The following is a 22,387-nucleotide window of genomic DNA, read 5'->3' on the forward strand; positions in this document are numbered from 1 at the left end:
CTCTCTCTTTACCTCTTTACCTGCACAAGGCACAGGGAGGAAGAAAATTAGCTGTGAATTTGATGCCAGGGTTAATTTTCCCTCCAGAGATCTTTTCTTTCTAGAAGCATCATCTTAGTTCAAAAAAGTGATTTTGATGGCAACAGACTGAGCAGCTTTGGTGAGGGGAGTTGGAAATGAAACCATCCACTTGGTATCACAAGAGCAACTGGGCAAGAGGGTGGGAGAAGAGAATTACTCCTCCAGAAGGAATTGAATATGCTACTTTTGAAGTGGGGAAGGAGAGTGCTCCTTTCGGCACACAGAAAAGGGCTACTTCCCAAGCGATCTTCAGAAAAAGCAAAGACACAAAAACAGGGTTAGCCCAAATAAAAGATGTACGGAGCCAGTGCGGGGATGCTCTGAAAATAAACAAGTGCAAGCCTGGAAACTAGCTCTAGATGGCCGCAGTTTAGCAAGAGGCCATGAAGCACCTCTGTTTCCCAGGGTCAGGATCTGACACCAGCCACGCAGGAAGGGTGGGAAGAGTTTTATCCCCAGGTTTAGTCCCTCTCAGCAGAGTCTCCTGGATCATGAGTATCCCTGCATAACCTGTTCCCCCCGAGGCTGAGTGGTGGCCCTGGAGCCAAACCACGGGCCCAGATGCCAGGACTGCCCCTGCTGCCTTTGGGAAGCTCCTGAACCCTGCTTGAAGCTGGGTCTTGCCTTCACACAGCCCTGCTTTCTCCCAGGTCTGTGGATTTTCCTCCTTGTCGTTCGCACCCAGTTTGGCTTTACCAGCCAACACTGCAGTTTTTTCCCCGCCCAGGGTGACCTCATGCTCAGAAAGGCATTTAGCAAAAACCTAGTGGTTTGTTAGGACTGAGAGGGCCTGAAAAGATGGTTTTCCCCTGCTTGCCTGTTACTGATGGAAAGATGGCAACCGAACCTAAGCCTTTGTGATCTGTAGTTTCAGTAATAAGTAAATTCAGTAATTCAGTGCAGTGACTATGGCTCTGCACCAGGTCGGTCCAGCTCTCTCCTCTCCAAGCGGGAGCACGCTTGGATGTGCGGCGTCATCCAAAAGAGAAGACATCGTTCTTCTGAGGGCTCTCCACAATAAAGAAGAGAAGAAAGGCTGTGAAACCAGTTGCCCTGTAGCCTGCTTTTCATTTCAAATGCTTTTCTTTCTGCCCGTGGCTCTGAAGCCATAGCTTACCGGGTGCTTCAATGGCAGCTGTTAGGACATGACAAGGTGGGAGGAAGTGACAGTTCTCGAGCCCCTGAACACACGCTGGCACATTCAGTGCTGTACAAAGACGGTGACATTGTAAAACCTCTAAACCTTCCGGCACGGTGTGTCACCGGCATTTCTAAGGGTCACACAGCTCGGGAGATGGGGGTCCGCCAGCCTCGCGTTCCCGTGCCAAAAGGGTCCCTTTACCCCCTGCAGCATCGGTGGAAATTTCCAGGCCTGTTCCTCAGAGCCCGGGGAGCAAAGCTTGGCCGAGGATCCTCAAGAAGGCAGTGTTTCGGCTCTGGCCAGATGTATGCAGCAAAGGAAACAAAGCACGGCAGGAAGGTGGCAGAGCTGCTCTGACTAACCAGAGGCTCTGGGGCTCTCGCACCCCCCGACACGGAAACTCCCTATTTAACGGGGAGGGAGGTTAATCTCGCCTTCGTGCAGGCCTGGATGAAAAATCAGCCTTTGCCCGGCGCAGAAGTGACGCGGCCAGATCCCTCCGCTTTCGCGGTTACTCCGCGGGGGAGCCGAGCGGCTCCGGCCCCCGCAGCAAGCCCCGGGGCAGGGTGGGACCCCGGGCCGGTGGCTGCTGTCGCGCCCCGGGGAAGCGCCGGCCGGGCACGGCTGGGCGCACCGCCGCCTGCCACCGCCACCCGGGGAGGGGTCGCTCTCCCGGCCGTGTCGGACGGTGCAGGGGGCAGGAGCCGCCGGCTGGGGGGCCCAGGCCGGAGGCGGGGACCCGTCGCCCCCGGGAGGAGCGGCGGGTGCCCGGCGGGCGGGGTGCCCGGCTCTCCCCGGCGTGGGGGCGGTGCGGCGCCGGCCGGGCAGGCTGCCCCCGCCGGCGGTGCGGAGCGGGGCGGGCCGGGCCCGCGTCCCGCCCCCGGCGGGGCGGTGGCAGCGGCGGTTACGTGCGCGGGGCGGCCGGCACTGGCGGCGCGGAGCCGCGGGGAGCCCCGACCCCGCCGCGGTGGCGGCGACGCGCAGCGCGGCCGCGCCCATGGCGAGCAGCAGCGGCGGCGGCAGGTAGGGTCGGGCGGGGCGGGCCCGCTCCCCCGGCCATGGCGCAGACGGAGCCCCCGAAGGCGGTGCGGCTGTGGCGCGACGCCGCCTTGCGCGCACGGAAGCTGCGGGGCGGCCCCGGCGAGCCCGAGCCCGAGCCGGACGCGGGGCCGCCGGGGGGGCCGCCGCCGCCCCCCGCCGCCGCCTCGGCTCGCCGCCCGCCCCCGGCGGCGGCCCTGGGGGAGCTGGAGGCGCTGAACCTGAGCGGGCGGGGGCTGGAGGAGCTGCCCGAGGAGGTGGGCGCCGCCCTGAGCGGGCTGCGGGTGCTCAGCCTGCGGCGCAACCGGCTGGGCCGCCTGCCCGCCGCCGCCCTGCGCCACCTGGGCCGCCTGGCCGAGCTCGACCTCAGCCACAACCGGCTGCGGGGCCTGGGGGACGGCGCGGCGCTGGCGGGGCTGCGGGGCCTGCGCAAGCTGAGCCTCAGCCACAACGAGCTGGGCGCCGAGGGCCCGGGCCTGCCCCCCCGCCTCGCCGAGCTGGGCCGCCTCGAGGAGCTCGACCTCAGCTTCAACCGCCTGTGCTGCCTGCCCGAGGGGCTGGGTCGCCTGCGGCACCTCCGTGCCCTCGACGTCGACCACAACCTGCTGCCCTCCTTCCCTGCCCCGCTGCTGGAGCTGGGCGCCCTGGAGGAGCTGGACTGCTCCGGCAACCGACACCTCGGGGCCCTGCCCGAGGGCATCGCCGCCCTCCGCCGCCTCAAGATCCTCTGGCTGAGCGGGACAGGGCTGGCGGCCCTGCCCGAGGGCCTGTGCCAGCTGAGCGCCCTGGAGAGCCTCATGCTGGATGGCAACCGGCTGCAGGCCCTGCCCGCTGGCTTTGGCAGCCTGCAGCGTCTCAAGATGCTGAACCTCTCCTCCAATCTGCTGGGGGAGTTCCCCGCCGCCATCTTGGCGCTGCCCAGTCTGGAGGAGCTCTACCTGAGCCGCAACCAGCTCGCCCTGCTGCCCCCTCGCCTCTGCCAGCTCCGCCAGCTCCGCACCCTCTGGCTGGACAACAACCGCATCCGCTACCTGCCCGACTCCATTGTGCTCCTCCACAGCCTGGAGGAGCTGGTCCTGCAAGGCAACCAGATTGCCATCCTGCCCGAGGGCTTTGGGCAGCTTTCTCGCATCACTCTGTGGAAGATCAAAGACAACCCCCTCATCCAGCCCCCCTATGAGGTGTGCATGAAGGGCATCCCCTACATCGCAGCCTACCAGCAGGAGCTGGCCCACTCCCAGCCTGCCCTCAAACCCCGTCTCAAGCTTGTCCTCATGGGCTTAAAGGATGCGGGAAAGACACTGCTGCGACGATGCCTCATGGAGGAGGATGGGCAGAGGGAGGACGTGGGAAGTCTGGAGGCAGGGAGCACCCAACCCAGAGGGTGCCCTGGGCAGCAGCAGGACGTTAGGAGAATGCCAGTTGCATGTTGCCCCTTCCCGGAGCCTCAGGATGCTTGCTCGGCACGGGCACCTGTCATGCAGCAGCCAGAACATCTGCCCATTGATCGGCAGGACAGCCCTTCTCATGTGCCCTCTCACCGAGCCAAAGGGGAAACATCGTGTTCTGCGCTGCTGCTGCCACCGAATGCCCCCCATGTACCGTCAGGACTGGGACTGTTGGGAGGCAGCAAAGGCATTGAGGTGATGGACTGGACAGCAGATGCAGAGAGAGGCCTGACATTCATTGTGTACGAGCTGGCGGGGGACCCGAGCTATGATGTGATCCAGTCTTTCTTCCTGTCTCCCGGAGCCCTGTATGTGCTGGTGGTGAATTTGAGTGCCTACGTTCCTCAGCGCTTCTACCCCTCTGTGGGCTATTTCTTGCACTGGCTCGGTTCCAAGGTACCCCATGCCGTGGTATGCATGGTGGGAACCCATGCTGACCTCTGTGCAGAGCGGGAGTTGGAAGAGAAGTGCCTGGACATCCATCACCAGATTGCTCAGCAGGAGAAAAGGGATGCTGAGGGACTCCAGAGCTTGGTCCAGCAGGTGGATGAGGCTCTGGGACAGGACTTTGACCTGCGCTGCTCCAGCCCGCACGCTGCCTTTTATGGGGTCTCTGACAAGAATTTGCGGCGAAAGAAAGCCCAGTTTCAGTACCTTCTCAACCACCGCCCACAGATCCTCTCTCCAGTGCTGCCTTTTAGCTGCCGGGACCGTTGCCAGGTGCGTCGCCTGCGGGACAAGCTCCTCTCGGTGGCTGAGCACCGGGATATCTTCCCGAACCTGCACCGGGTATTGCCCAAATCCTGGCAAGTGCTGGAGGAGCTGCACTTCCAGCCACAGGCTCAGCAGCTGTGGCTTAGCTGGTGGGACTCAGCCCGGTTGGGCTTGCAGGCAGGCCTGACAGAGGATCGGCTCCAGAGCGCCCTGTCCTACCTGCACGAGAGTGGGAAGCTGCTCTACTTTGAGGAGCACCTCACCTTGCGGGAGTACGTGTTCCACAACCTGCCACGGCTCATTGACATCCTCAACGTCTTCTGCCAGCGGGATGCCACCGTGCTGCTCCAGAAACTGCTCAGCGACACCCAGATTGATGAATTGAGGGCCACTCAGCTCCATCATTACGTGGAGGGCTTCTTGCTGCACGGCCTCCTCCCTGCCCACGTTATACGTCTCCTTCTTAAGCCACACATCCAGAGCCGGGAGGATCTGCAGCTCATCCTGGAGCTGCTGGAGAAGATGGGGCTCTGTTACTGTGTCAACAAACCCAAATGCAAGCCCCTAAATGGGGCGGCTGCTTGGTATAAGTTTCCCTGCTACGTGAAAAACGAGGTGCCCCATGCAGAGGCGTGGATCAACGGCGCCAATCTGAGTGGACAGTCCTTTGTGGTTGAGCAGCTGCAGATTGAGTATAGCTTTCCATTCATTTTCCCACCCGGCTTGTTTGCACGCTACAGTGTCCAGATTAACAGCCATGTGGTTCAGCGGTCGGATGGCAAATATCAGATCTATGCCTACCGGGGAAAGGTGCCAGTGGTGGTGAGTTACCGGCCTGCCAGGGGAACTCTACAGCCAGATACTCTGTCTATCGCTAGTCACGCATCCCTACCAAATATCTGGACAGCTTGGCAAGCTATTACCCCTTTAGTGGAAGAACTGAATGTCCTGCTCCAGGAATGGCCAGGCCTGTACTACACTGTGCACGTCCTCTGTTCAAAGTGCCTTAAAAGAGGGTCACCCAACCCACACGCTTTTCCAGGTAAGGCACAGCCTAGCTTGCCTTTCATATCTTCTGGGGCTTTGCCCCTTCTAGAAGGGAGTCTGACTGTATTAGTCTTAGCTCTGTCTTTTCCACCCCCACCCCATCCCCCCGCTCTAACTGCTTTCCCTAGTGACTTGAGTCATAAGAGAAAATATTAGGGTAGCTCCAAGGAGACAGGCTTAAAATAACCCCATTCTGAGACTAGGGGAGTGTTATGTCCCCCTTTTGTCTGTGCCTTTTCTCTCTTGCTTTTTGGGTTTTGGCTCTGAGCATTGGCAGTGCCATTTTTATAAAACCCTGACCTGTCCTTGTTTTGATTCTTTTGAATGGCACCTGGCGTTTTTTTTCCTAATTGCCTTTACCCTGCAGCTCCCCATTCCTTGGGGCTATTTGTAAATGTAGATGGAGATACCAAAAAGACCGCAGGTGTTTCCGATCTGCCCCCTTCAATCCTCCACCCCCTAAACCTGGCCTGTGCTGCAGCCTCTCTGAATGCTGGTAGGCAATGGGTGTGTTGGTCTCCATAGCCCTGCATATAAAGGGCTTTCTTGTGTCTGAGCCCTGTTTCTAGCTCAGACAATTTCTGAAGCTAATAGGAAGCATTTCTCTCTGAAAAGAGAGGGTTACTCCATCTTCTTTGTTTAAGTGTCTCACCTAGAAGTGATTCCCAGACTGTGTCTTTTGGAGCTATTCTTGAAAGCAATTATTTTTGTTCTTCTCTGCCCCTTCATCAAATGAAAAAAGCTTAATCTCTCTCTCTTCTGGAGTGTGACTAGTTGTGGTTTTTAAACAGCTTTTTAAAGCTGTCGCCTCTGAAGTCGTGATTTTATTGGTGGTGTTTTCCAGCAGCATCTGTTTTACTTTGTATGTATGCAGGTACTGCCTCCTACCCAATTTCCTCCGTGCTCCATTTGGGTTTGCTATAGGGCTTGTGGGGGCTGTGGGAAAGGTGCTTGGGTGTGTAAATATGCATGAAACTAAAACCATACTCTGGACTGTAAGCAGCACTCCAGAAATGTGCGGGTTTTTTATGCACACACCTCCTACCCATGTTGCAAGAATGTTGGAACATTTATTACAGGTAGCCTGAAATTGTGGGGGAAGTGGAATATGATTTGATTTAAAGGAAGCAGTGGTGCTGAATTGGTTCGTAGGCAAATGTGAATACTAAGATGTGTTTTGGGGGGTTGTTGGGGGGTGGTGGAGTTCTTATTTGTTGGGGTTTTTTTTCCTCTGGACCTTGAAAATAAGGAGATGCTGTTTGCTCCTCAGCCTGCTGTCCTGGCTCTGTCACTTGTGTCTCCCTCTAACTGTGCTAGCTTATGTAAGAGCCACTGGACTGGGGCGGCGGGGGGGGGACGGACAGTGAACCCATACTGTGTGAGTTGCTGAGTGATATCCCAATGCTGGGTCTTGCTGCAGACATGGTGCTTGGGACAGTGTGAGCTGCTTTCAAAAAAAAACCCCTGAAAACTAAAAAAACCCAACAAACCAACAATAAAAAACACCAAAACCCCAACAAAACAAAAACCCTAAAAAAAAAACCCCAAAACAAACAAAACAAAACCACCAAAATCAGCCAAGACAGCAAACTGCAGGTGTGATGAGTGGCTGGTGAAGGTTTAGCCTGTGAATAATTCAGGTCTGCAGTCACATGTCATCTGTTTTTTTCTTTTATGTGAATGTGTTGTGGCTGACCCCTTTTTCCCAGGTGAGTAGATGATGCTTTAAAAGTGAAATGCAAAGAGGAGCTCAACTGTCTGCGGGCAATTGGCATCTTTGCTGACCAGTGACAGTCAGAGCAGGTCTGGAAGCATAAGGGGACATTGAAATTGAAGGGCCTTTTCCTTTGGATTTGTCTGTACCTTATATTATGCCTTATTTGGCTTATGCCTTGGTTTCCTTAGAGGTGGGAAAAGCTTGCTCTCACCTGGGAGCCAGGCTGGGTGTGCTGGGAAGGGGAGGCACAGGTAAGCACTGGGTTGCTGGGCGTAGGAGTGGTGCTGCTTGTGGAAAGGGGGTTGCAGTGTTCCTGTGCTCTCCAGGGGAAAAGCCAGGCCTTACTGCCAGGAGCACGGGGCTTAGCATCTGAAGTGACCCTGCCTTGGGTCAGGGAACGACTGTCCTGACCCAAATACTACGCGAGCCTAACTGGGGGAAGAGCATGTTCAGAAGACAGACCTGTTTCAGAGGCAGGGCTGCTCAGTGGAAGTGCTGAAGAGCGATTAAAGGCTGCAGTTTATCAAGAAACCTGCTTGTCATCTTAGATGGTACTTAAATCTAGCCCAGCTATGACCTGGATTGCATGAAAAATGTGAACCATGGTTTGGCTTGGGGAGGCCTGTATGTCTGCTTTTAATGTAATTTGCTGCGTATCTGGTCTATGAACAAAAGACTGTTTAGGAGCCCTTAAATGGCAATCGGGAAGATGAAAACTTTTTTTTCTTCCCCTCCTGATTTTGTTGATCAGGAGGTGTGTATGTTTAAAGTCACGCTGCCAAGCTTGCTTTCATGCAAGTGAATTATGGTTGGCATCATTTTTGACAGGGTGTAGGACAGAGATGGGTCTAATATTACAAAAATATGTAGTGAGGGAGATGGCTGTGTTTCTTTCCGAGCTCTTGCAGTGGAAATCCCTGGCAATTACAACACTGCTAATTCTTAAATAGGGCTGTGATCTTTTTAGGACTGCATTGAAGAACTGCTTTGCAGCCTGTTGACCTTAATAAGGGAAATACTTTTGTGGAGACACTGCCAAATTTGTGCTCAAAAATGGAAGTGCAGTCTGGATCTGTGTCTGGTTGCGCAATTTGTGTCGTCATTCATGAAACCAATGTTTCATTCTTTGGTCATCCAAAACTGTCATTGGAATCCCCTTCAAAGAGGGGAGTTGGTTGTTCATAAATTGAGGATTAATCCTGGCTTTTCCTCTCCATCCCTTCCCTCTCTGTCCTGCATGTGCACACTGTAACTTCCATTGGTAATACACACAGAAATTCTCTTAAGAACAAGCCAGTGTGCATAGAAATGTTAATAACAATTGAGATTCTTCATTAAATCTTCTGAGGGTTTATTGCAAACTGACAGTGAATGAAAGTGATATAAAAATGTCTTGATAGGGTCCTTTTAAGGAAGTTTTTGTGTTTGAAACTGTTTTGTAGCTGGTTGAAATAGTAACCGAATTGGCATCTGAGCTGGGATCTCAGTGTGCTTTGAGGCTGCAGCCATCCACTCAGCTGATAAGTGGTGTGTTGATTTTTTTTTTTTTTTACATTTGCACTACATATAAATAAAAGCATCCCTGCTAGACTAAGAAAGGCATATCCCTGCTTGGAGTGACCAACAGGATTGGTTTCTCACTCCAAGATAATGAGACTTCAGTTGGGTTGTCACAGGCATTCTGAAATGCTGTGATTTTGTGTGTAATGTTCTTTCAGCCCCTGGACTGAAGGGCTTTTATGTTATTCATGTCCCATAAGCTATTAAATGTCTTTGGTTTGGGGGATGGAGGTGGTTTGCTGTCTGTCTGATAGCAGGTGTGTGCTTTGTTTGGATAAATGTGGCTGGATTTTCCAAGCTTGCCTTCACGTGCACCTGTGAACCGCTCTGCTGTTGTCTCTTGCCCTGTGCGACGCTGGGTCTGGGCCACCCTGGGCTCTGTGAGGCTGTGGTCTGCATGTGATGTCCTGATGTCCAATACATGATCTTTTTGGTGTTTGGGGTGGGGGGAATTGTGTTTGACCAGTGGTTTTCCTTTATTGCTGCCAGTGAAGTTGCCTGTATGAATGCAGACATAAGAAAGCCGGGGGCTGTGTCCGTTGCAGAAAATGGGCAAACTGCTGTCGCAAGCAAGACACGATGATCTGGGTTTTCACAGAATAAAAATGTGATGACAGAAGCTATGGGTGAAGATACTATGTGTGAGCTGAACAGGCCCTTTTCAGAAGGATGCTGCAAAGCTCTTGGGTTGGGGAGCTTTGAGAGATGCTGAAAGACTAGCAAGAGGTCTCCTGTGGAGAGGAAGTGCTTATCTTACTTCTGGCTTGCTGCTGCCTTCCACGGGTATCGGAACGGGGAGGGGATCACAAGCCTCTACTTTGCCAGTCTCCCAGATCAAAGGTGAGCAGAAGCAGGACTTATGTGCCAGACACCTTAAGGGGTACAGATGGAGGTATTATAGTGTAGTTTCTCTGTGAGACACTGCCATGCCCAGAGCAGGGCTGGCTTTAGGCCACTTTATGATGAGTGTGATTTAAAGGCAACCATGCTTACTGTCCCTGCACTGGAGTCAAAAGCAAGCATGAACTTCCTTGGTGGCTGGATGGAGTCAGGAGATGGAGAGGTGGAAGATCCCGTGATGTGTCATGCTGTCAAGTCACCTGTGCAAAGTGAGGTGGGAGCAGGTGGGGCTGGTTCTGTCAGAAGGGCTCAGAAGTTGCTCGAAAATCTGAGCTGCTTCTCATGAAAGACTGATGTCAGGTATCTAATTGTGCTTTGCAATTAAATTGTAAGTGGCTGGGGTGTTTTTTCACAGACAATTGCAATAGAGCAACACCTGCTTGTTATAGAGCCTGATGCTCCTATGATGCATTTGACAGCCTCTTATTTTCCCCATTTGAGGGTGGAGCCGTTTTTGCCTGACTTTGAAAGTAGATGCTGCAGCTGTTTTGAGACCGCTCTTCTGAAGGTTGTGGCTTCAGCAGAGTACTGTGGCATAATCAGATAGTGGGGCAAGACGTCAGCAGAGTGTGAGCACTGGGCATGGGTGATCTGGGTGGCAGGGTAAAGCTGAACGTGGCCCTGTGATTATGGATGAGGAGAGAACAGATTGGTTGTGGGTCTTGAGAAAGCCAGTGTGATTCTGTAGCTCTAGCACTGATTATTTAGTTTACCAACTAGAGCTGATTTCTGTGCTGCTGAAGCACCAACCTTGAGTGGTGTGACTTGCTGTACATAATGGTGTAGAAATACAGTTGATTTGCCACAAGGGATTTTTAGAGATTTCTTTCATGTTAAGATGTGTGTTGCTTGGTGAGTATTTGAGGTCCTCTTGCTTGGTGGCTGTGGTGGGGCATCCTCTAATTTAAAGAACACATTCAGGAAAGAGACAACAAATGTTTTGTCATCATGGAGGAGGCAGAAGAATTGCCAGAGGAAGAGTGTGGGGTGCAGTGTCAATAGCTGTCATGGGACCGTGCCTGGAGGGGTGTAGGTGTGGGAGCCAGTCCTTGGGACGAACTGGAGTAGCCAGTGCAGAGCTAGGCTCATGCCTGATGATCTGGCTCAGGAGGACACAGGAGCAGGAGGGACAAACTCAAATGTTGATGCCAGAAGAGAGGCTGAGGGTTTGAATTGCCTTCTGAAAGCTGTCCTGCTGCCTGCAGTGTCTGGTTACCTTGTATTGCTTGCGTTACTTTCTGTGTGTTTGGGGTTTTTTTGTTGTTTTTTAAGGCTTCTAATGCAGAACTTGCAAAGATTATTTGAAATTAGGATGACAACATGTATGTGTAACGCTGTTTAAAGGAATCCTCTTCTACATGCAGAAAGTTTCTGTGCATGTCTGCGAAAGGAGAAGTTTCCTGGTATGTCAGCTCTGGTACAAAAAAGCGCTTCTCATTTGTTCCTTAACAGCTTGTCTTGCCCTGCCCCATTCCCCATGGCAGTTTGCTCTGGCTTTGGGCCTCTGGACTTCCAGCTTCCTTCATTGAACCAGGGAAGCACGAGATTTGGTTGAGTGGATCTTTTTGGTTTGGTTAGTGAAGCAAGGCAGAGTTCTTGGCCTTCAGTGCATTACCTTTTTTTTGTTTGTTTGTTTGTGGTTTTTATTTTCACAGTCGCTGAAATTGGCCTTTGCAGAAAGTGACCTATAAAAGAGATGCTCAGTACCAAGTGATTCTTTGTTTCGTTGCATGAGAACCATTTAAAAGCTACTGACTGTGAGGGTGAGAAAAAAGGTTGATGTAGGTTTTCCCGTCTCTAGTCAGTTGGTTATATGAAGACTGATTTGTGCTCTGCTTCAGCATGCTGTGGGCACAGATGTCATGAAATGTGCTTTACTTCCTGCTGTGTGCACAGGCTTCTGGTAGCGTGGTGCCTCTTTCTAAAAGCACTGAAGTGTGAAAAGTTTTCTCATCTAAGTTTGGTTGAGACGTATCATGTGCATGATCCACATGCAGATATATTCTAAGGTCTTACTCCTTTTGCATCTCAGGAGAGGATGGTGGGAAATCACCAACAGAGTTGAATCTCTGACGTCCTTTGGTGATGTTTTGAACATGTTACTTGACATTGGGATAGAGCTGTGAAAAAACAAGTTATCAATTTAAAAGCAAAATATGGGTGCATATGGTAGGTAATTCTGTATGCTGTGGTGTCTTGTTGCATTTGCAGTATTAATCAGGTAACTGTTGTAGACTAGCATGCTCTCCAACTAGTGAATCGCTAATAATAGTGCCAGCTACTTTTAGCTCTTGAAAAAAAATTTCCAGGGGAAAAGGGAAAAAACATATTTAATGAAAAATTCGATGTCAGTTTTGGATTCTTGGAAGCCAGCAAAATACATATTTTTTTTTTTCCCCTCTTCATTTTCCCCTGGCCTGAGTCAAGGAACAATAGCCTCTTGAGATGAGTAAAGAAAACTGTGGTCTGGGGGGTGAATACATGATAATCAGTTACGTCCCTTTTATCTTCCCTCTCCTTGTTTGTGATACTTGCGCTGGCTGCACAGATGTGGATGACACTGAGAGTAAGCAAGTTGGCTGGTGCTGAATAAGGTCACTTCTTCTCAGGTGAGCTTGTGGGATGCCAAATTAAGGATGTGCTATTTCAGGAAGCATCTTGTAGTGATGAGGAATGAGGAGGCAGTGCTTAAAAGTACCGTGTCAATTATAACAACCAAACTCCTGCTGCTGCAAACAAAATTTGTTGGTGCTTTTTGTTAGCTAAGGACATATCTGGGGCTGAGGAGGCAATGCAGCTGGGTTGTAGAGTCTCAGCCTGCCTTCTTGGAGCTATAGCAATCTCTTTGCCTACAGCAGGAGAGGTGATGGGATTCTGGTGACCATAGTGTGAAGGAGCTGCGTCTCATACAGACGGTGCCTTGGTGTTTTTAGAAGCAGATGAGTGGATGCAGTTTACAGCCTGTAATGGGAAGATCACCTGTGTGGATGTGGCCTTTGTTCAGCTGAGGAGCTGGGAGAGGTTTTTCCTCTAATGGTTTCTTTCTTGGAAGCCAGATGTAAGAACTGGGGCTGGGGGGTTCAAGACCCGTAAAACAACTGGCTGGTTGGCTTTGGGGGAAATTTACTTTGGGGTGTTCTGCTGGACCGTTTTTGAGGGCTTATGGTTCTGCCCCAGCAAGCTTCTGGAGGCTGAAGTCATACTGTGTTTTGGGTATTTTCCTGGCTAAAGCTTGGTCCTGAACGCACTGATTGGGTTGCCAGCATGGTCAGTGGCAGTGTGGTTTAGGACTGATGCAGGCTCCGTGGTTAGGAGTGACTTGTCTGTGGCCAGTGGATGGAGGCTGTGTTCAGACTGAGCTGTGACTGCTTGAGTTGGTTGTGGTTTAAAGTGAAACCTTAATTTCAGATTTGGTTTTTTCCCAGTGGTCATTTTCAAGAGCTCTTTGCTTCTTCCAAAGGTGTACTGAGTACGCTTACTTAGTAGTTTTAGTTGTGGCTAGGTTGGACTCTTGGGGGCGGGTGTGAAACTGGCCTAGGACTTACAAATTTTACGAGGTAGCATTAATTTTGAATTGACAGTTCAGCATGGCACGCTCTGCATGAACCAGACGACAGCTTTGAGGTGAGCTAGGCGCTTCTGTGGGGACGTTCATTAAACTTAAAGCTTTGTGAGGATCAGACTAAACTGAACTGTGGAGGCAAGTAACCTTCAGAGTAAAACAAAGCTGCATCTCAAATCCTGTTCAGACCTGCCCTGTTTTGCCACATGCTGACTTGGAGGTGATGCTTGAATACTCCAGGAAGGAGCTGTATTGTTGCTGATTTAGGTTTCGTTGAATTGTGCTTATGAGATGACTGGAGTCTTCTGCTGGGGTTTTGTTGGCAATTTCACAAGCTTGGCAAAGTGTGCCTCTGTAAGGCCTTTTATGAAAGCAATACCAAGTTATCTTCCCCTTTGCCTGGTTTTAGGGTGATGCTTGCCAAGCATCCAGTTTAGATAAGCATTTTTATTTGTGTTACATGAGAGGGAACCCACATGTCCCAGATCAGTTCTGGGAGAGGTCCCCCCTCCTTTGCATTATACCCATCACTTTCTGTAGCGTTTTCAGGGTCTCCCTGTTCTGGTATAACAGGAAGGAAACAAAGGTACAACAATGCTAGGAGAGGGATTTGTGGGCCTTATGCTGTGACTGATGATAAAATCAATATTGTAGGTTTTTGTCCTAGCAGAATGCGAGATCATGGCGTGTTTCACTCAAGACTTGTCTCTTGAATGATCTGTGCGTAGTAACTCTCCAGTTTCTGTGTTGAATTCCTCTTGGAGCACGTTCTCTGCATTTTTAGCAGGTGTTTTCCTCTGCAGCAATACAGTGAGCAGTGGCCTGTGACAAGGGACAGATCCTGCCCTCTAACAGGGTAGCATTGTTGATGAGCTTCCTAAAAAACGAGTTTGCTGTAGTTTCCACTGCACCAAAATCTCCAGGGTTTGGCTTGAGACAGAGGTACTTGACCTAATTTGCTTCCAGTGTATCTAGCTGCTGTTTCTGCCACATGAAACCACACAGTGGAAAAATACTGAAGGTGAACACAGTGATTGGGTCTTGCTTGATGTTGAGAGACATGTGCAGCACATCTGGTGCCTTTGTATTGGTGCAAAGCTGGCAGCAGAGGGCTGCTAGAGAGGCTGATTTGTCCCAAACCTACCCCAAAACAAGTGTCCTCACATCTAATAAGGCCCTCTGCCATGTGGTCAACAAGCAGAGGGTGAGCTTCTCGCAGTAGATGATGTGTGTCTGTCATGTGGCCTCTGAAACATTATGGTAGACACAGCAGAACTGCAAAATTGTCCTGCAGCACAGACCATGAGTGCTGCATGTTGCAGCAACACCCTGCTGCATCTCTAGCTGTTGGTGTGGAGCTCTGTTGCTGGCCATTTAATACCTTTCTCCCCTCACTGTGGCCCGTTTCTTAGATGCAGCAGCTGGGTATGGATGGCAAGCAATTTTTCTCTGAACAGATAAAATTAGAAAGCAAAGACTTAGCGATGTGCAGAGCTGAAATGCACAGGTACAGGATGTACAGTATAGAGGATGGAGAGAGAGGAACCTCTCAGGCTGGCTGCCTGACGTTAGTCTTCTACTGTAAGTAAAACACTGTTGCCTGTGTCTGAACAGTCACATTTTCATCTCTCATTAAAATTCTTGGATAAATCAAGATCAATCAAGAATGAAGGACCCAAAAATGGGGTAATGGCTGGGGCTAGTGATGGGTTCTGAAAAGCAGTCATCTCATTGACCATCCTGATATTTGCTTTTGTATCTTTCCACCCTCTCTCTGTGTTTATACTGTGGATAGCTTCACTAGTCTGTACACATGTTCTCCTCTGCCACGTTATGGGGAAAAATAGCATAATTGTCTGTCAGATTGCTAACCTTTGCACTTTTCATTATTACATCCTCAACAGATAGTGAGATGCAGCTGTATTTATTGCAGTGTGTGATAGGGAATGTTTTATTTCCTTGAAAATTGCTGAGCAGCTGGGCCCTGTCTATATGGGAGCAAAAGGGACTTGGGGCAGCTACATAAATTAGGTGTCCCCTTCCTCATCCTTTTCTCTATTTGTGTAGCAAGGAGAGGCTTATAGGAGCAATGACCTTCCTTAGCAGGGAGTTTTAGTCATGCTGGGACTCGCAGGAGGAGAGGAGATGGTAAGGAGGCAGCTGAGCTGTGCAGCACATGTCTGTCAGAAGCTATGTAACTTGGAAAGAGTTCTGCAAATTGCAGACTCACCTGGGAGTTGCCCAAGGGCATGGGGAATTGTAAATCCAGACAAACTGGTGTCAGACTGAGCAACAACTGTATGGTGCCAAACTTTTTCTTAATGATGGGGAGCTGTTCTTGGGCCTGAACTGGTTTCAAAGAGCACTGTAGGTTGGGGGTACAGCTGCTGGCTTGGCCTCCACTGTGTTAATGTGGGCTCAGAGGTAGCCAGTCTCTGTCCCACCATTATCCATTTTGGATGACTCCATCTTGCACTGTCATACTGCTGAGCCACCCAACCAGGAGCAAGCAGTGAGAGCTGGGATAATCAGTGCTTGCTCAAAGTAATCACTCAGCAGTCCTCCGGATGGGTTGACTTTCCTGGGGAAGCGTGGTGTGGGCTGTATCTTCAGGAAGCCAGCATGCTGTGTCCAGAGAGGAGCAAGCAGGTGGGCGTCTCTCCATGCTGCTGGGGCATCCCAGGTGGGGAGGGAGCCACAGACTTACCCTGTTGCTAAGTCTGTGCTGCTGCAATGAGAGGAGGAGATGGAGGGTTTTACGTGTGTTTCTTCTCCTGGTCTGCATGGTGCTTCTTGCCCCCTTGCTGTGTGTGGCTGTATTTTTTGTATTGGTTTTGCATGGCAGAGTTTTGGTAGTGGCAGGGCTATAGGAGTGGCTTCTGTAAGAAGCTGCTAGAAGCTTCCTCTGTGTCTGATAGACCCAATTCCAGCTGGTTCCGAGTCAGACCTGTGGCTGCATAAGGTCAAGCCAACAAGCGATGGCAGTAGCACCTTTAGAGTAACATATTTAAGAAGGAGGGGGAAAACCAAACTAACAAACCCTGTACAACAGCAGTTGCAGCCAGAGTAGGTGGATGCCCAAAGGAGGCCGTGACCCCATGAGAAGCCCATGCTGGAGCAACTCCTGGCAGGACCTGTGACCCCATGGAGAGAAGCCCTGGAGCAGGTTTGCTGGCAGGACTTGTGACCCTGTAGGGGACCCGTGCTGGAGCAGTCCATTCCTGGACTGCACCCTGCGGAAGGGATCCATGCGGGAGCAGTTTGTGAAGAACTGCAGCCTGTGGGAAGGGCTCACATTGGACAAGTTAATGAAGGACTGTCTGCCTTGGGAGGGACCCATTCTGAAGCAGGGGAAGAGTGTGAGGAGCCCTCCCTCTGAGGAGGAAGGAGCAGCAGAAACAACATGTGATGAACTGATCACAACCCCCATTCTCCGTCCCCCTGCAGTGCTCAGGGGGAGGAGGTTGAGCAAATAAGGAGTAAAGTTAAGCCCAGGAAGAATAGAGGCGGGGGGGGAAGTGTTTTAAGATTTGGTTTTATTTCTCATTACCCTTCTATGATTTAATTGGTAATAAATTAAACTTTTGCCCATGACAGCAGTTGGTGAGTGATCTCTCTCTGTCCTTATCTTGGCCCATGAGCCTTTAGTTGTATCTTTTCTCCCCTGTCCAGCTGAGGAGGGGAGTGATAGAGCAGCTTTGGTGGGCACCTGGCATCCAGCCAGGGTCAACCCACCACAATGTTACAGGCAGAACTGCTGGATGAGGTTGAATGTGCTGAAGCAGAGGGTGCTTGGTGGCAGGTTTCCAAACCAGGGAGTCGGCAGCAAGCACCAGCCCTACTTACATGCATTGCATAACCGGATGAGTTTTCAGCTCCCTGTGCATTTCTCTAAATCTTCCTTTTGAGCGGGCTCTTTCTTTGTCTGAGAGAGATTTTCATGCTTTTAGTTCACATAACGATGCACACGCTGGGAAAGTCTCATGTGCATATGACTGGCTTATCAAAGTGGCTAAATTCAGGAAATCTATTAAAGAAGAGCTTCCCCTTCCTGTGATCTGACATAGCATTTCTTGGTCACCATTGTTTTTACTATGAAACAGCTTAAATCTATTTTGGTTGGGCACTAAGTGATGGCTACGGTGTGAAAGGAGAAAATTGTTTTGGTGAAGTAAGACGGCCGTGCTGCAGCTTCAGGGCTCTCGGGGCTGGCTGCTCACACGGAGCTCATGCCAGCGCTGGGTCAGGGCCCCCCAGCATTCCTGCACAGCTCTCGGAGCCCTGTCCCCTTGGCAGAGGGTCGCTGGGCCTCCCCACCTTGCTCTGGGCTAAGAGCTGTTGAAAAAGGTAGCTGTAAGCACTTCACTCTGATACCAGTTAAATACACACATGTCATCATCGTGTCCCTGTCCTCCCCCTGCAAATTCTAGGAGGACAGCTTAGGGAAGATGGTTCCACTGGGGCCAAAGTAGGGATACAGCTGCATGCAGTGGGAGTTCATGTGGGAACCAGTCATGCCTCTGGTTTCACAGGTCTCTTCAGTACGTGGACTTTCTTTTGCTGTACCCTGTTAGGGACCAGGGCTGAGCAATCCCAGGCTTGAAAATGCATTGCTGGAATCATGCCCTGCAGAGGCACCTTGAGCTCTTGGTGTGAGGAATATATAATTTGAGCTTTCAAACCTTTTTACTGTGTGTGTTTGTTTGTTTGTTTTAAGCTAGCTCCTTTGTTAAAACTAGCTCTGTGGAACTTTAGCTCATATTTTAATATAGCTGACTGCTCTGCTTCCGCTGCCTTCTGACTTGTTTCCGAACATCCCACGCCTGCTTTCCCATTGAGATGGGAGTGAAGACAGATAACTGGGACATTGCAAAGACGTGGCATTGCTTGCTGACTGCCATATCCCTGAGGTCTGCTGAGCAAGAATTTATTGCTTACTATTTTTTTTTTTAAGCTTCTGGTGGACAGTTGTGCAGAAACGTTCAGTGGCTGAAAATGGAGGCAATGTGAGTCTTGCTTTGGAATTTTGGTCATCTCTAGGTGCTTTTGCTCAGTTCTGATGGGGCCAGAGACTATGTAGGGAATGAAGCTCCTGTATGCTTTCTCCTCACTAACAGGTCCAGTCAGGTCTGTGTACCTGAACCTGTACTGTCAGGGGTTTGGGGCAAGGAGTCTTGCTCATGCTGGTGAAGAAGCTTGTGACCTACCATTGGTGATGTTTTCATGCCAGCTTTAGTAAGGAGAGAAGTTTGTCATTTCCCAGAGGAGCGTGCGTATGCCCAGAGGGAGCCCATTGGACTCTGAGGGGATCATTACTGGATTTTGGCAAGATCTTAACCAGTGCTTGCATGGACAAATAATTCAGCGAGTGGCTGCTGTGGTCAGCTTGGAGCCTTCCTAGGATGAGATGCTGAAATGATTTAAGAGTTGAGTCTTGCGTGTGTCTTTTCCCAAGCAATGTATTTGTGCCTCAAAGGCTCAGCCAAAGTAAAGACTTTTTTGGATGAAAGGGAAGTTTGAGAACCCTCCGTTGGGACTTGGGGGGGGGAAGTAGCTTTTTCTTTCTTTTGTAACGGAAAGCTACCACAAAGCTTTTGAAGCTGCCTATTGTTTTTAACTTGTTCCGTGTCCTTCTTTGAAATAAATCATATCTTTCTTCTGCACCAAAAGAGAGCCTAGCATGTTACGTAAATACACACATACACATCTTTGAGTGCCTGCAGTGAAGCTAAGCACTGTGTTAAGATGATGTTGCCAAACAAGGCAAGACCATGCTCAAGTTGGTGATTCACACGGGGATCGGAGTTTTTTAAAAAAAACAAACACCAGCCCACAACAAAAAAACCAACCCAGAAGAGGGTGAGAGGAGAGGAGGTGCTTGATGGGTGGGTTTGGGGAGTGCAGTAGGCTGACTGAATCTGTGACTTGGATTTCTGCCACACACTTTGCAGGTGCTAAAAATGTGCTTCATGTTAAAAGCTGGCAGTTGCAAGTGTGGCTGAGTGTCTTCAGCCAGGGGAAGCTGAGCAGCGTGGCTGTTCGCTTAGTGCATGGCTGCTCATCCCCCGGGGTACCAGGGTGGATGCTGGCAGGGTGGGTGCTGGCAACGTGGTCCTTGTAGGGAGATCGGGCAGCTTGAGTGCAGTTCTTGCCCAGCCTTTAGTTTGTTGCCAATAAGGCGTGACAAGTTGCTGTGTTTTATGGCAGACCCGTGGCCAGGCTCCAGGTCAGAGGCTTGTCACCCTTACCTGCATTTCCTGAAGTATTTAATGGCAGTGTTCCCCTGAGACAGCACCTCTGGTTGAAAGCCATGTTGCAAATCAGCCTCTGCAGCTGCTGTGTCATATAAGTCTTGCACATTATTCTGCTTCTGTGGGATATACCAGGTGTGCCCAGGCCCACCTAAGCCTTGCAGGTGACTGTTTGAGCTGGGAGCTGCCCACAAAGTTGTGGCTCTGTTGGAGATGACGTTTTTGCTGCTTGCTCTGTGCTGCTTTATCCCCAGTTGCATAGTGCAGCGTGATGTGGATAATCCGGTCATCATTACAAAAGGATTTTAAACTCCTTTTTAATCAGAAGTCATTTTTAATAAAGCTTTGCCTTGCTTGGAGGACTGTTCTCTTGGCTTGTGTGTTTAAGGAAAATGCAGGAGGCTGAGGGAGGTGGGAGGGAACGCTATTAGGGAGACACATATGTGGGACACAGGTGCCTCTGGCTTCCAGGTGGCTGCTGGTGAAGTCCAAAGCTGTGGGACACATTTCCACTAGCATCAAGCATACAAAATCCTTACATGTGCAGATAGAAGCGGTCAGTAGGTCTGTGCTTTCTCTGAATTTTTCCCTCACAGAGCAAAGTTTTAGTGGTGATGAAGGGAAGAAAGGCTTTTTCTAGTCCGGTCTGGCTCATGCTGCCCCTTTAAACTTTGTATGTCCGAAACACTAGTGGTCCTCCAGTGCCTCTTGCATCTCAGAACAAACTGGGATCCTGGATGATGTGCAATGAGTAGGGGATGCTCTTTGCTTCTCTTGTAATGGCCTTTTGTGTGAGTTTCTTGTAATTGATCTTATTTCTTTGGCTGTTGCTCTGCCATTGTCTTGTGGAAAGTGCATTGTATAAAATAACATGTGATCTCTGAGTAGCTCGGAAATGTGCAGTCTTCTCCAGTATGCCAGTGTCCTGCCAGTTTTTCGGGCAGAAGCCATCTCATGAGCTGCTACATCAGCTTCAGCTCCCCTCAGAGCAAGCCTGGCTGGAGCCTGAACTCAGTGCGAATGGAGTTTGAGAGTGAGCATCCTGCTGGTTCCTGTTTTGCAGTCCTCCTCACTCTTGAGGTATCTTGACCATATGCTTAAGATCTCCTTGAGTCTCTCCTCTTTGATAAGTACAAGTAAATGTCTGGGAAGTTTTAAGGTTATTTCTTCCTGAGGCAGATCCCTCTGAGGGGATCGGTGCTGGGCACATCCAGAGGAGAGCCAGCTAGCTTGCAGTTCAGGTTGGCTAGAGAAACGTCTGAAGGAGGGGGGGCCACAGCTGTGTTATAATGACACTGGTGAGTTAACCTCAGTTATCCACCTGTTGGAAAGCTGCCTGTAGAAAATCTGAAAGAAAGACAGGTTTGCAGCACATATAGGGGACCAGGAAGGAGCTGAGCTTTGTCCCGGAGTCCCATGGTGGAGCAGGCAGCTCCTGGAAAGGTGCAGAGGAGACTGCGATGTGAAATGTTCTCCTGGCAATGGTGCTGCCTCCCCGGGAGGATGATGAGTTCTTTACAGCCCCCAGCGCTCCTGCCTGTTTCCGTAGCAAACGTAACTGCCATAGAAGCAATTTTTAAACGGCAAAGACTGATGCTGCAGTTTATTTTTGGGCACTGAGAATCCCAGACCAGATGGCATTTAGCAGGCAATGAACTCTGCAGGAGTTAAGTAGCAAAGCTATTGTTTATGAACTCGCATGACTTACCGTTGGAAGGCGTTCCAGTGGCAGAACAAAAAGTATTAAGGATTTGTTTCAGCAGCAGTAGTAAAACAATCAATAATGTTAAGTCCATAAAAAAATCACTTTCCCTTGGCGAAAAGGTGTTCGTAAGCAAAAGCTAGATATTGCCTTGATTTACAGCTGTTATTTGTCACCTGTTTGGGTATTAGGGAATGAGAGGGTTCAAAGAAGAATGGTTAAATGATTGGAAATGATGAGGAATCACCACCAAAAAAAAAAAAAAAAAAAAAAAAGATTTGAAAGATTCATTCTCATCCTCTCTGGAAAAGGGGACAAGTGAAAGCTCTTAATAGTAAAAGGACAGACAGAGCTTTGTTCTTGACCATTGAACAGTGCTAAGCCAGCAGCTCACTCAGACTTCAAAGACAGCAATTTTGGTAATTACAAAAGTACAAAAGTAAACCAACAAATGGAGAAGATTTGAGACAGAATCAGTTCTCCACCTCTGCTGGCATAAGGAAACTAATGCTCTGAGCCCTGTGGAGTGCTGCTTGGGCACTGCCATGTGCACCAGCAATGCTTTTATAGAGAACACCAGCCTTAGTCATGAGACCAAGAGGAGAGGTAGCCACTGGTCCTGGTGCTCTGCTCCTCTGATTTCAATCATATAGCTTCATGCAAATCTACATCACACTCATGTCTGTCAAGGAACAAACACTTGACCTAAGGATGTACTCATGAAACTTAAGTGTAAAGGAAAAAAATACATGCAGAGAAGCAAGTTAGATCTGATGCCCTTGTAGATAAGGAAACTTCTGTGATCCTTCAGGTTCCTACTCAGCTAAAGCTATACCTGTCGTCAGCATGTAGCGTGGTGTTAGTTATTAACTAGCAGGAAGAAGGTAGCTTTGTAGGATAAGCACCAAGGAAGCATTTTTCTCCAATTAAGTGTGAGCCTAGAATAAATTCTGTGATGTAGATGCATAGACTGAATTCCACAGTAAAGTGGCTTCAATACAAGGTCACGTTAATACATTAAAACAGGAATGAGTTCAGGTTGGTTCAATTAAGAGGTAAAACATTTACTTGATTTAACATTTGAGCCTGAGTGGGACTTAGAGTGTTTAGACTTTGCTCCTTAGATCAGTCAGTGATGAAGGGAAAAAAAAAATTTGTTCCTTTCCTTAAGTGGGTTCTGTGGTTGTCCTGCTGAACAGCAAGGGGTTTAGAGTGACCAAAATCTG

General features: G+C 50.0%; 1 protein-coding gene across 2 annotated transcripts in view; it reads left to right on the plus strand.

The window, feature by feature from the left end:
- Positions 1–1,627: 1,627 nt before the first annotated feature.
- Positions 1,628–22,387, plus strand: part of MFHAS1 (multifunctional ROCO family signaling regulator 1) — a 36,738-nt gene continuing 15,978 nt past the window's right edge. The window contains exon 1 of one of the 2 annotated variants that reach the window (XR_008733125.1): positions 1,628–5,464. Coding sequence is in view for 1 of the 2 variants with exons in the window: in XM_027801693.2 (XP_027657494.2) it covers positions 2,281–5,464 (3,184 nt within the window). In the remaining variant the exon portion in view is untranslated. The remainder of the gene's footprint in view (positions 5,465–22,387) is intronic. The other variant, XM_027801693.2, reaches the window with a different exon arrangement.

The sequence above is a fragment of the Falco cherrug genome, chromosome 1 (genome assembly GCF_023634085.1).
Source record: "Falco cherrug isolate bFalChe1 chromosome 1, bFalChe1.pri, whole genome shotgun sequence".
Lineage (NCBI taxonomy): Eukaryota > Metazoa > Chordata > Aves > Falconiformes > Falconidae > Falco > Falco cherrug.